This window comes from Seriola dumerili, unplaced genomic scaffold (assembly GCF_002260705.1).
Source record: "Seriola dumerili isolate Sdu_G_001 unplaced genomic scaffold, Sdu_1.0 BDQW01000149.1, whole genome shotgun sequence".
NCBI classification, from domain to species: Eukaryota; Metazoa; Chordata; class Actinopteri; order Carangiformes; family Carangidae; genus Seriola; species Seriola dumerili.
This window is the reverse complement of record NW_019174404.1, coordinates 2067387-2079559: the sequence shown is the minus strand read 5'-3', so window position 1 is coordinate 2079559 and position 12173 is coordinate 2067387. Positions and strand designations below refer to the sequence as shown.

Here is a 12173-nt window from a genome sequence, read left to right as displayed (position 1 = left end):
CATAACGCTCGCTAACAACTTAAACGACTAAGCAAACTTTTCTTTTGTGATTTTACCTGCAACATTTAGACGTTTGTTTTTGTTTTCTTTACCTATTCTCTTCTGATCCGTGATGTCCAGCTCTGGTTCAGTATAAGGCTTGAGCTCGTCCTCCTCAAATCCTGCATTGATCCATCGATCCTTCATGATTTGCTGCAAAACAAATCGAGACAGTTAGAATCAGTTTTATATTGTTATTTTTCAGTTACAAAAATATGACATGTATTTTTTTTAACATAAAGACGTAAAACCAACATTTTATTTGAAGATTAGCCTTTTAAAAAGGATTATTACAGCTGGTTTAAGCTGGTATCATAATGTCTTCGGGGTGAGTTTATAGTAGAGTCCAACTGATGGTGGATTTTTTTTTGGTGAATATTTGAGAGTAAACTATTTAATAACAATATATACTGATTGATTAGTGTTTGTACTTATCATACATCAGCATTTTTGACAGGGATTTTTTTAAGTTACTTTTCAAAAAGGGACATTTTAAATTATGTAACAGTGTCTAAATGATCTCCAACATGTCTGTGGCGTTTTCTTACTCATGGGCACCTGACTGTTGTTTTAAGACAGACTAGGAAAAACTGTGAACTTGTCCTTTAATTACAGTCCCCTCACTTCTCTTACACCTCGTCTCTTATTGTGTTCTCACTGAGAGCGACGATGGCGGTGAGCTTAACGTTCACAGTGGAAGTGGCTTCACTAGACGTGTGGCACTAAAAAGCAGCAGAATTTTTTCCAACTTGCATCATGTTGGGTTTTCTGTCAACGACTTCGACCAGCATCATAAACTTGCAAAGGGAAACACAAGCAGCTCGAGCCGTCCAATCACAGCTCTCGGCGTCCAGATGACGGCCGTGTGGTTTGCTCCTAATATATGTTAAGTTTGTGTTCTTAAGTCTAGTTTGTATAGCTTTTATTTTGGTATTTCCTTTATTGTGAAAGGAAGGGATGGGGACAGTGTATTTAGAGTTGAGCTCTTACTTTAGCTTCATGAAAAACTTACACAAAGAAGAAGAGAGAGGAGGGAGGAGACGGATTGCGTAGCCTAAATTACTCTCCTGACATTTCACAGAAACATCCATATTGAACTGTGCTGCACTTCATTTGTTTGCACCTTTTTTTTTTTTTTTTTAATTTGCAGCTGATCAATTGCTCTCTGGGGGTTTAAACGAAGACCAAGCCAAACTAATTATCACTGATCATGTTCTGATGTAACTGGAGGTTATGCCGTTATCCAGGGCAATCGTGTTGCATCAGAGGTGAACGCATGTGACCCTCGGAGTTAAGGAAACAACGTTTAGCTTAACTCGCTTACATGCATCTCCACAGGATTCAATAAGATGCGATAAAAGTGATTTAAAGCAACTGAAAGATGGAAATCAGCGTCTTGATTAAATGGCCCATAAACAAAAAAGAAAAACATAAGACTTCCTTTACAGCTGATCCTGTTCAGCTGCTCAGGAGCCAAAAATAGAAGAGAAACTGAAAAAATGTTTCATGTGTAAAAGGTGTGATGCTGTGTGTCACGACAGGCGGCACAGTTACAGCTAAAAGATGATCATCAACACTTTTCTGCCATCGTGCTCAGCGACTGATCTGTGGAACATTTCTCTGTCCTCTCTGCCTCTAACATGAAACACTGACTATTTTCATCGCAGCAGATGTTCTCGGTGAAATGAAATGTCTAAATATTTCCGCTATTACCCGATTATGAAAATTATTGTGGAAAATTAAATTATTATACACATTTTTTTATTAACTTGTATCTGTCGGGACAATTTGAGACATTAGGACCTTCAGCGGACGTCACTGCAGCAGCAGGTCCGCAGTCACATGACTTTTCAGCCATGTTGATTTGACTTTATAAAAAACTACAAAAAAACAAATAAAAATCTACTATTCTACTGATGCGTGGTTTATTTTCTCTTGTACAGTAATGAGCCGTTCTGATAAAAGATAAACTCTTTTTGTCTTTCAAGCCTGGGGACGATGCGTTTTTTAGCTTTTTGCGAAGGGAAAAATGGAGAAAATTGTGCCTCTGCAAAAACCTAAAAAACACAAGTGAAACATCAGCAGACCTGCACATTCTGCATTATCTATAAAAAGTAGATCATTAATATTTCCTCATACAGCCTGTATGACTGTATGAGGAACTGACTGTATATATTACAAAGGGAATACATACAGTCTACTCAGATTGTTCTAGTTTAATAAGTAGTCTGAACTAAAGTTTGCTCACTGATTCACCCGCTCTGTTTAACCTTATTAACATCAGTCTGATATCTGCAGACAGTTCACCAGCTAGCACTAGTTTCCACACAGGAAGAGAGAGACTGAAAAAGTCAGTTGACTCCTTTACCTCTCGTAACCAGATCTGTCCCTCTGGTAAATATAGCTGTTAGATGCAGCTATCCACCTGGAGTCAAGGCAGTCCTCTAAACTGTGACAGGTCAGCAACGATACTGTTCACATCACACTTTACAGGACTGTCAAGACCCGAGACAACTAATCCAGCCAGCTCTCATCCTTTTCGTTCACGTTGTAATGACTTGATATTAATGAAAAAACTAAACAAATATTAAAAATAATCACATTAAAAGGCGTCATACTGAGTTTTCTTGTGTATCCTTGAGGTCCAACAAAGATGCTGAATCCATTTTCTTCCTCACAGCACATTTTCGAAGATGTTTTTCTTAACATTTATCAAATTGTAAAATGTTTTCTTCCATGTTTGTTTGCTAGAGGCAGATTAGTTCTTCACTGCCTTTGTTACCACATCACTACGTCCGTTTGCATGTTACCGCCGCAAACTGTTAATCAAGGTCAATCAATGGGACGCCATGAAACCAATGGCAGGATGTGATGGGGCCTCGGTCCTGGCTCTCCGCTCTGGCTTTGAGGTGAACTCAGCTCTACTTTTTTTTTTGAGGAATCGACTCAGACTTGGCTAAGTTAAGTTTTATGTTCTCCACTGAAAACTGTGAGGGATCCTGGACTCGTGGATGACGGCGGAGAAGTGAACAAGAAAGACAAATTTGGTACAAACACGGATGACGATGCATTATTCATGGTTACAACATCAGGAGGAAAGAGGAGAGTGTGGACCCGGCGCACACAGAAAACAGGACGCTGTGGGCGTCGGAGGAGATGATGCAGGGGGGGGGGGATGCAGGGACCAGGAGGAGGGGAGAGGAGAGGGGGGGTTGTTGGAGAGGTGGAGGATAGATGACATTCTCCGATGGTGCAGACGTGCTCGGGGAGGTGTTAAAAACGAAGAGGTATATTTACATTTTCTGCGTCCTCCCTCACCTCGAGAGTACCCCGCTTGGCCGGGTTGAGCACCAGGAAGCGTTTGAGGAGGTTCTCGCAGTCTGTGGACATGTAGAAAGGGATGCGGTACTTCCCCCGGAGCACACGTTCACGCAACTCCTGCAGAGAGCAGAACGGCAAGCAGAAAGCTAGAGAAACACTGAAACATGCCAGACGTGTGTCAGATTTTCTTGCTGATGGACGACTGGAACAACACACAACGGAAGAAATCTAAGGTTTCTGATGCAGACAGTAGGTTCTACTTGCTTCGTAATGCTTAAGAGAACCTGGAGAATGTAGACACGGACAAAAAATACAAATATAAAGCTAATTAAACTTCAGGGCCTAGGGTGCAGGGGCTTTACCTGCAGTATTATGATGTCAGTAAACCCACACATCCACACATTACCCCACCTTGAGGTTCTGTCCATCGAAGGGCAGCGAGCCGCTGACCAGCGTGTACAGGATGACCCCCAGGCTCCAGACGTCCACCTCCGGCCCGTCGTACTTCTTCCCCTGGAAAAGCTCCGGCGCCGCGTACGGAGGAGAGCCGCAGAACGTGTCCAGCTTGTTGCCCAGAGTGAACTCGTTGCTGAAGCCAAAATCAGCGATCTTGATGTTCATGTCTGCGTCGAGGAGCAGGTTCTCAGCCTGCAGACAGACACGCAGAGGTCAGCGGTTATGATCCTTTTTATCTACAGTACGTCCGCACAGGTAATAAACTATATGTGAGCTCATTAGTTTTTCTTTTTCAGCATTAAACTGATGGACACTGACAAGAGTCTTCCTCACATCTGATGATGATTCATTCGATTTCTCGGGCAGTGCGGTGACTCAAACTGAAGGTCAGCAGGGTTAGAGGTGATTATAAAAATGAACTGCATTCATTAGTGACAGATTACATGGCTTCTAACAACATCGTGGCAACACTTTATTTTCATTATAAATTGCTCTATCAACTATTTTTACTTAAAAAAGAAACAGTTTGACATTTTGGCAAATGCTCGTACTTGTTTTCTCCGCCTGGCCAAGAAATAGTCCAGCTCAAAAACCTCCAATAAAACAACAACTTGTCTTTTTTACACTTTGGCTTCCATGCGGATGAAATAAATGATATATAATATGTTAATTAGTGAGATTTACAGGTGCTGGCAGACAGATGATATTAGCTTTAGACAGAGCCAGGGAACTGCTGGCTGCAGCTTCACGTTTACAGTCATTTCTTTATTTGCTTACTAAAAAAAATGGCACAAAATAATGAAAAACATCCATCACACATTCTCACAGAACAAAATTAAATCTTCAAATTACGTGTTTCTACCAAGAGTTCAAAAAACCCAACGATGTTCGATGTAGAATGACATTAAACGGAGAAAAGCAGCAAATCTTCACATTTGAAGGTTAATTTTTCTGTCAATCAATCAATCAATTATTCATTTCAACATTTGTTTGGTGTAGTCTGGTCTAATAAAAACAGTAAACGTCTCCTTTCCGAATGAAACCGCTCAAACAGAGACGAAGATTTCGAGTCAAACATCTGCTCTCACGCAGCTGTGGGCGAAAGACTAATTAGTCAGAAGCTGAGACAGAGCGAGCGGAAAAATCCATCGAGCCGGAGGATTGGACTGACATCCTGAGAGGCTTTCAGCTGCATGGGGGGTAAACAACACTCACCAAGATGAGACTGACCGTGATCAAGACCAAAGAACACATTAAATCTCAGTGGATGACACTAGTGAAGTCAACATCTCACAGAGTGGCGTGAGGAATCCTGGTTTGTTTGATGGTTAAACTTGAACTGCGGACACTGACAACTGTCCTCGTTACACACAAGGAGAGACATGCGTCATATGCTGCATACGTAAAGCAGGGAGAGGGGACGACTCCTCTCACGTCTCCCTCCGCATGGATCATTCATGAAGCTCTACAGAGGAAGCAGCGCAGACGTGCAGCTGCCGGCAGAGCGGATACACGGGCTTCTCTTCGCCGAGCGACTCCCACTGACGTCGAGATAAAAATACAGACGCATCAATATTTAAACCTGGAGAAGTAAAGTGCCTCACGGCTGCGAAATGGAGGAGGTCAATTTACACTACAACTGCCGCTGTGACGCAGAACATGTGAGCAGTTTAGAGCGACTGACACACCCACGCCGACTGCGGTGTAAATTTAAGGTGGTCTTAAAGCGAGTGGAGCATATTCAGTGTTTTAGAATCAAACATGGCGCGTTGAAGCCGTCGGTGGGAATATGGGAGATAAGATGACAAGTCATAAAACACGTAACACTGATGTCAGCTCTCTACACTGTGACCTTTCTGTCCAATATGAGTCAGAGGGAAAACAGCCTCAAAAGGTGGAGACACCTTTGAGGCAACTAATAAACACACGACGATGTGCATCCATTTTAGTTCTATGGTGCAAATCGCCATAAATACGAAGCTTCTGCAGCCTGGACATGGAAATTAAAACATGCACAAAATCTCCGACATCAACCACAGTAACACTCACAGATATAATCCATCTGTGATGTTCAGACTGATACAGCACACATGGAGATATTTACTGGCTGATATATGTTGTCAGTTTGATGACTAAACCTGGAAACTAGATCTTTAGTTGATACTGATGAACTACAAAGGTTTGATCAATTATCTGAGATAAAAACTGAAACAGAAGACAAATCAACCGAAACACAAATTCCAAAGAGAAACGTGCAGGAACAAATAATATATAATCAAATAAAATAAATGGCATATAACACAGATACAACTGTATAAAAAAAAACTAAAAGTTAATTTATCTTATTTCCATTTTGGACTAACTTTCTATTTCTTTGGTTTAGCAACATGTTCAGTGTGAGGTTTCATTCATAAAGGCTGCATTTGTGTCTCTATTTTACCCATATCTATTATTTTCACTGTCGACTAATCTCAGTTATTTTCATGATTAATTGTTTGCACAGTAAAATATCAGCAAAGAGTGAAATCACAGGGAACTCTGGCGGCCTAATGATTGAGGCTCATGCCACGTGGCTGCAACAGCCATTGTTTGATTCCCAGCCCGGGGACCTTTGTTGCAGGTCATTCTCTCTCTGTCTGTCTCTCTCTCTCTCTGTCTGTCTGTCTCTCTCTCTGTCTGTCTCTCTCTCCACATTTCCTGTCTCTCTACTATCAGATAAGGGCGAAATGCCAAAAAAAATAACCTGAAAAAACGCCTATCTGTATCTCTACATCATTAAAAACCAAGAAACGAAAAACACATTTCAGAGGCTGAAACCAGGGAATTTGTGTCATTATTGTTTAAAAAAAGGACGATCAATCACTCATCATCAAAATAGTTCCTTGACCAATTGTTACAGTTCAATTTTTTTTAAATTGAATGTGTGTTTTCATTTATGCTTGTTTATAATAATCGACTTTCCAATCACGGTCACTGCCGTTTCAAATCTATTATTATTATTATTAAAACTTTGGATGTTTCTGACTCTAAGATAAATGTTGTTCGACTCTAAGGAGAAATAATTTCTTCACGTCTTTCCACCATCATTTTTCCCAGAAGGCCTGAAATCCAAAGAAAACTGATGTTTCTGCGATAACGGCTGCGAACTCTTCTGAACGTCCCGTCATGCGGCTTCACTGCAGAGAAACTGTTGCCTCAGCCTGTTCCAAGATAATTTTTCTGCAGCTACCGACTAGACTACAAACCAGTGTGGCTTCTCTGAACTCACCTTGAGGTCTCTGTGAACAATGTGCTTCTGGTGGCAGTACTGCACCGCCGATACGATCTGCACGGGGGGGGAGAAAAAGACGAGTTGAGTTGAGTTAAATGTCTGGTGTGTTCTCAGACAGTGATGGAGGATGTGGTGGAGGAGATGTGGTTGACACTAACAGGAAAGACAGAACATAACACAGGTGGGGCTAAAGACATCAAGAGGGTGAGAGAACAGCAAACTCATCTGTCTCACAGGCCAATAACACAACGCACCAACTGTGATGTGTTTTAAATATTACACATGTGGCTCCGACATTCACTTACTTCAGTTTTAATCCTTGTTGTTGTGCAGCTTCAGTTTCACTTTAAACTGGGTGAGAGGTTCGACCCTAAAAGTAAGACAACCACACTTTCCACCTCTGTGTAGAAACCTGACCAACAACACGTCTGAAGAAGCTGTTACTGGAGTGCATCATCCTCATCGTGCTTGTTTCGGTCCATTTTCCATTTTCGCTGAAGACAATATTTCCTGATCTGCACTTGCTGTATCCACAGCTTCAGATATATTGACTTAAGAACAAAACCCATGAAAACACACATGGTGTAAGGCACTGCTTTTAAATTCAAACTGTATATTGATTGTACACAGTCACCAGGGACCTAAGCTCTTACCCTTGCATTATAATGGCATCACAATCATAACGTAATGTAAAAGTTTATCAAGTAAAATGAACTAAATGGAGGTAAATCTTTGATTGAACATGTTGAACAAGCAGCTAAACATCTGCTTATTGCTGCATGTTCACGATAAACATGTTCTCTTCATGATAATGTATGAATAGTGCTATACAAATAAACTGATTGGTTGAATCTGATCAAACCACACCCACACAGTCCTGATCAATCACACCAGCCGGGTCTTTAAGAGTTAAACTCTCCATAAATAATATCTAAGGATGATTATCTCTAAACTTTAACTTTTATTGCTTCATACCGAGTCATAAATGTTTATGGTCACATTAGGCCTCTAGCCGACCTCAGGCCTGATGTGATGGGATCTGATGTGGGTAGTACATATTAAGCAAAGCAACCGCAAATAGTAAAAGTGTGTGTGAGTTATATTGTGTTTCATGCTGTACCAAACATGGGAGATGATTTCATTGCTTTCAAATACGGCACAGTTTCTTTTGGCTCAAGTTGAACAAAAGGTGAACGACCAGAGGGCTGGGTTCAAAACTGGAACAAGAAACACGTGCTCAGGCAAGTTCAGGCTTCAGCTGCAATGAATAGGAGCCATTTTGAATCAAACTGCAGCCACGTTCCATCGTATATAAACGTGTTTTAATGTCTCGCTGACGTGCGGCTGCTTTGCTTACAATGACACCCTCACGACGGTCTCTCGCATGAAGGTCTGGATTAACGCTCTCTGCAAGTCCTGAATGTTTGGCCAGTTTCTCATCTTCAAACAACAGTTTGACTTTGGACTCTGTGTGTGTGTGTGTGTGTGTGTGTGTGTGTGTGTGTGTGTGTGTGACACAGTCATTGAGACATAATTGATGGGGAAGGAGGAAAGTTTGGACATTTCTTATCTGCCCTGCCTGTGGGACAGATAAGAAGGCTGCTGAGGACAGGAGGACAGGAGGCAGAGCCGGGAGCAGAGGTGTGAAACCAGAACACTGCAGGGGAAGAAAGCTGGGTACCTGTCTAAATTTAGCCCTGGCCTCTTTTTCCTTCATTCTTCCATGTGCAACCAGGTAGTCGAACACCTCTCCTGCAGAAGAAACAGAGAGAGAGAGAGAGAGAGAGAGGATTAGACAAAGAGTCAGGTGCTGGAGACAGAGAAAGAAACAAACAGTGAGTCACAACTTATAAAAATAAGCAGATAAAAATAACTTCGACAAATTTTTCAACGCAGCTGGCCTGCACCGGCACCCATGTGCATGGTTCGAGGGCGTTTCTTGACCATATTGAGACGAGCGCGGCGCCGCTTCCTCCACACTGAGCCTCATCCTGGAGGCACAAAAGCTGCTGCCGTGCGCTCCAGCAGCAGCAGACCTCTTCCCTCGGCCGAAACGTGACTACGCTCACTCATGTGCTAATTGAGCTGGAGTGGCTGGCGTGCATGTGTGCGTCCATATTGAGGCGAAAAAGAGGAACTAAACATAATAACAAGCAACAAAACCTGCAAAAAAAAAAAAAACAAAAGGAAAAAAAAACGCCTCCCCCACTTCCCCTGAATACTCGAAACCCTCCCACTCTCTCGGGGCTGACCTGCAGAGGCGGTCGGAGTGAGAGTTTCTGTACTTCAGAGCTCTAGAAAAGCAACAATTCATCGCTGGACTCTGACTCAACTGCTAAAGACAGAATGTGCCTGCTAACGCCTCACATGTCAGCGCTGCAGAGCGCAGTGTGCGCTGGACATGGGGAAGAGATTAGGGATCAAAACTGACCAGGAGGAGGAGAATGTTAAATGATGGAAACTAGATGATAATTTCTGTTAGTTTCGGGTTTAGTCGGACTTTGGATTGGATCTCTGAATGTGGTCTGAGCGATCGGATCTCAAACGCGTCCTATAAACGCATCTTGGGTGCGTTCACACCTGAACTCAGAGCTGTCCACTTGTGATCGGATCACCTGAGACGGATGTTAACACCAGGTCTGAACTGAAGCCTAGAAGTCTGTTTCCATCGTTTAACATTCGACTCATAGTTTGTGCTGTGAGAAACTGCAGCGTCTTCTCTCACTGAATAAACGAGCCATAGATCAGGAATTAGGTCGCGGGGAGGGGCGGGGGGGGGGGGCTGATTACTGACCTGTGAACGTGGATTTACAATAACCGAGTTACTCTCTCTGATTACCTGTATAACCTGGTTTCTCTGAGCATGTTCACACACTGCAGGAGGAAACTACCAGAGGAAATCTAGTTTCTCTGATGCTGTTTCTTGTTTGCATGATGTTTAGGAATCAGCTGAGTGGAGAGAGCTGACTGTAACCTGGTGCATGTAGACGCACTGACAACAGTTTTTCTATTCAGTAAAGCTTCCGACCACCAGAGGCAGCACTGAGCTCTCTGTTTCTGAGCAGCAGTCCAAATCATGGTTTCTGTTACTCAACACTCATCTGACGTCGTTTCCCTCAGTATTTTCCGATGCTCTTTGCGTAACAAATTTAATCAGCGGATCTGTAACTGGAATGTACATGTTCCTGGAGAGACCCGTGTAGTCCTGGATCAGGGCTGGACTGCAAATCTGCCGTGCTGCTGAGAGAGGCGAGCGGTCGCCTTGAGATTCTGTTTGAATTCCAAGTAAATCGATGCCAAACTGAGAGAAACATTAGATTTACTTTATTAAGATCTAATCTAATTGGCCTTTGATCAGAGCTCCCATCCCGGTGCTAATGTGATTTGCTCCCCGACGAGCAGGTTCTTCACAATTCTTCGTCTCCGCTTGGCTCAGCAGTCCAGATATGACCTTTACAGGAAATCAATGGTAGGATGTGTCTTTTAGGGTCTGAGTGTGTGTGACACTGCATTACATAAGAAGCTTTCACCACAAGGAAAATTCCAATAGTAAACTAACCAGGAGCGAAGCTGTAGCTCTCAGTCTACAGCTCACCACTGCTGTGCCGTTTTCCTCCCTTCTATTTGCGTTAGTTAATGGATCCACCTTCTTATTATTCAACGTGCGCTGTAGCACGCAGTCAATTATCTGCAATAAACGACTGGGAGGACTAATGTGGTGCTCATTTCCCTTCACAGACTGTTCAGTAAGATGCCGTTTCAACCGGCTCACTCAGTGCAGGAAGTGCTCTCATACCTGAGCAACGCTGAGCACGTCGACGTAGTGATGCTGTTAGAACCTACAACACAACAGCTTTTTGTTTTGGGCTCAGACTTGCAGGAATCCGTGGAGCTGAAGGCAGCCAAACAATATGGTTTCCCTGCTCTGACTCGGCTCTCACTGCGTTTGCAGAGGACATCACTGCAATGACACATGTCACCGTCCCTTCCTCTCCCCCCCCACCCCCACCCTCTCCCCCTTCCTCCTTCCTTCCTCACAGATTTTCAAAACCTATATTTGCCAAACTATCTTTGTTGCGCGAGTCTGGATAATTTCCCAGGAGGTTTACTGTAAAGAACCTTGTAATTCCACACTAATTAAAAAGGTAAACAGAGACAGTATCTAGGTTTCCATCCAAATTTGAACAGAATTTTTAGTAACAAAGGTGAAAGAAAATGCAAGTTATTTCATGCACTGCTATTATGTGAATATCAGGTGAAAGGGGCTTCTGGTGGAGCTAAATGTTCCAGTTGATGTCACTGCAGATGACGTAATTAAAAGAGTCTCAAAGTCTGTTTACATTGCACCTTGTCAAATTTTGTTTTAATCCATGCATAAACTTTTCCACCTCTGAGTGTAAAAGTCTTTATAACTCTTTACGTGCTCCAGTTGAAAATGCAGAAACAACAAAACCAGGTGGATAGAAATGTAGTTAGTGTTCAACTGATACACCCCCAGTGAATTAATTCCAATTCATCGCCAAGCTCACGTCTCCTTTGTCTTTTAGTCGGTGCACAGCAGGTCAGGTGAACAATCTGTCCACAAGCAACCTTAAAATTCAACATCCTGTAACTGAAGAGGGAAGTTTTCAATCAATTACTCGGCTTTAAAATGGAACAGTTCCTCCAGGATTTTTTCATCTCAGTTTTCTCAAATCAAATTATTAGTTAATTAATTAGTTATTTTCAGAAAATTTTTCTAGGAAATAATTAGAAAGTTATTAGGAAAAAAAAAAAAAAAGACTCAGAATAAAGTGTTACTCGGTTTTGTCGTGAAGATACTGATTTCATGCTGAACTTACGGACTTATGTGAATATCAGTGTTTTCTATAACTGACATGTTCGTAATTAATCAGCTCCATCACTCAGGTTTTACTCAGACTTGTTCAGGTGGAAGCAGAGTCTGAAGACTGTTCACTGCTCCCCAGATCTATAAATTATTAACGCACACATTTATCACATTTGGTGCTAATAAATTATACCTGGGACACTGGGAGCAGCACAGTGTGCAGATTTCTATGGAATATATCTGGTCATGTCTCCACAG

The 12173-nt window shown here is 42.3% G+C and overlaps 1 protein-coding gene across 11 annotated transcripts in view; it reads right to left on the bottom strand.

Moving 5' to 3' along the window:
- Positions 1–12173, bottom strand: part of mark3 (microtubule affinity regulating kinase 3) — a 63138-nt gene that overhangs the window by 31532 nt on the left and 19433 nt on the right. For 6 of the 11 annotated variants that reach the window (XM_022750029.1, XM_022750034.1, XM_022750033.1 and 3 more), the window contains exons 6-10: positions 8769–8839; positions 7085–7141; positions 3772–4008; positions 3337–3477; positions 93–192 (exon numbers count right to left, since the gene is read on the bottom strand). In XM_022750029.1, the coding sequence (XP_022605750.1) occupies positions 93–192; positions 3337–3477; positions 3772–4008; positions 7085–7141; positions 8769–8839 (606 nt within the window). The remainder of the gene's footprint in view (positions 1–92; positions 193–3336; positions 3478–3771; positions 4009–7084; positions 7142–8768; positions 8840–12173) is intronic. The other 5 variants (XM_022750038.1, XM_022750039.1, XM_022750031.1 and 2 more) reach the window with 1 other exon arrangement.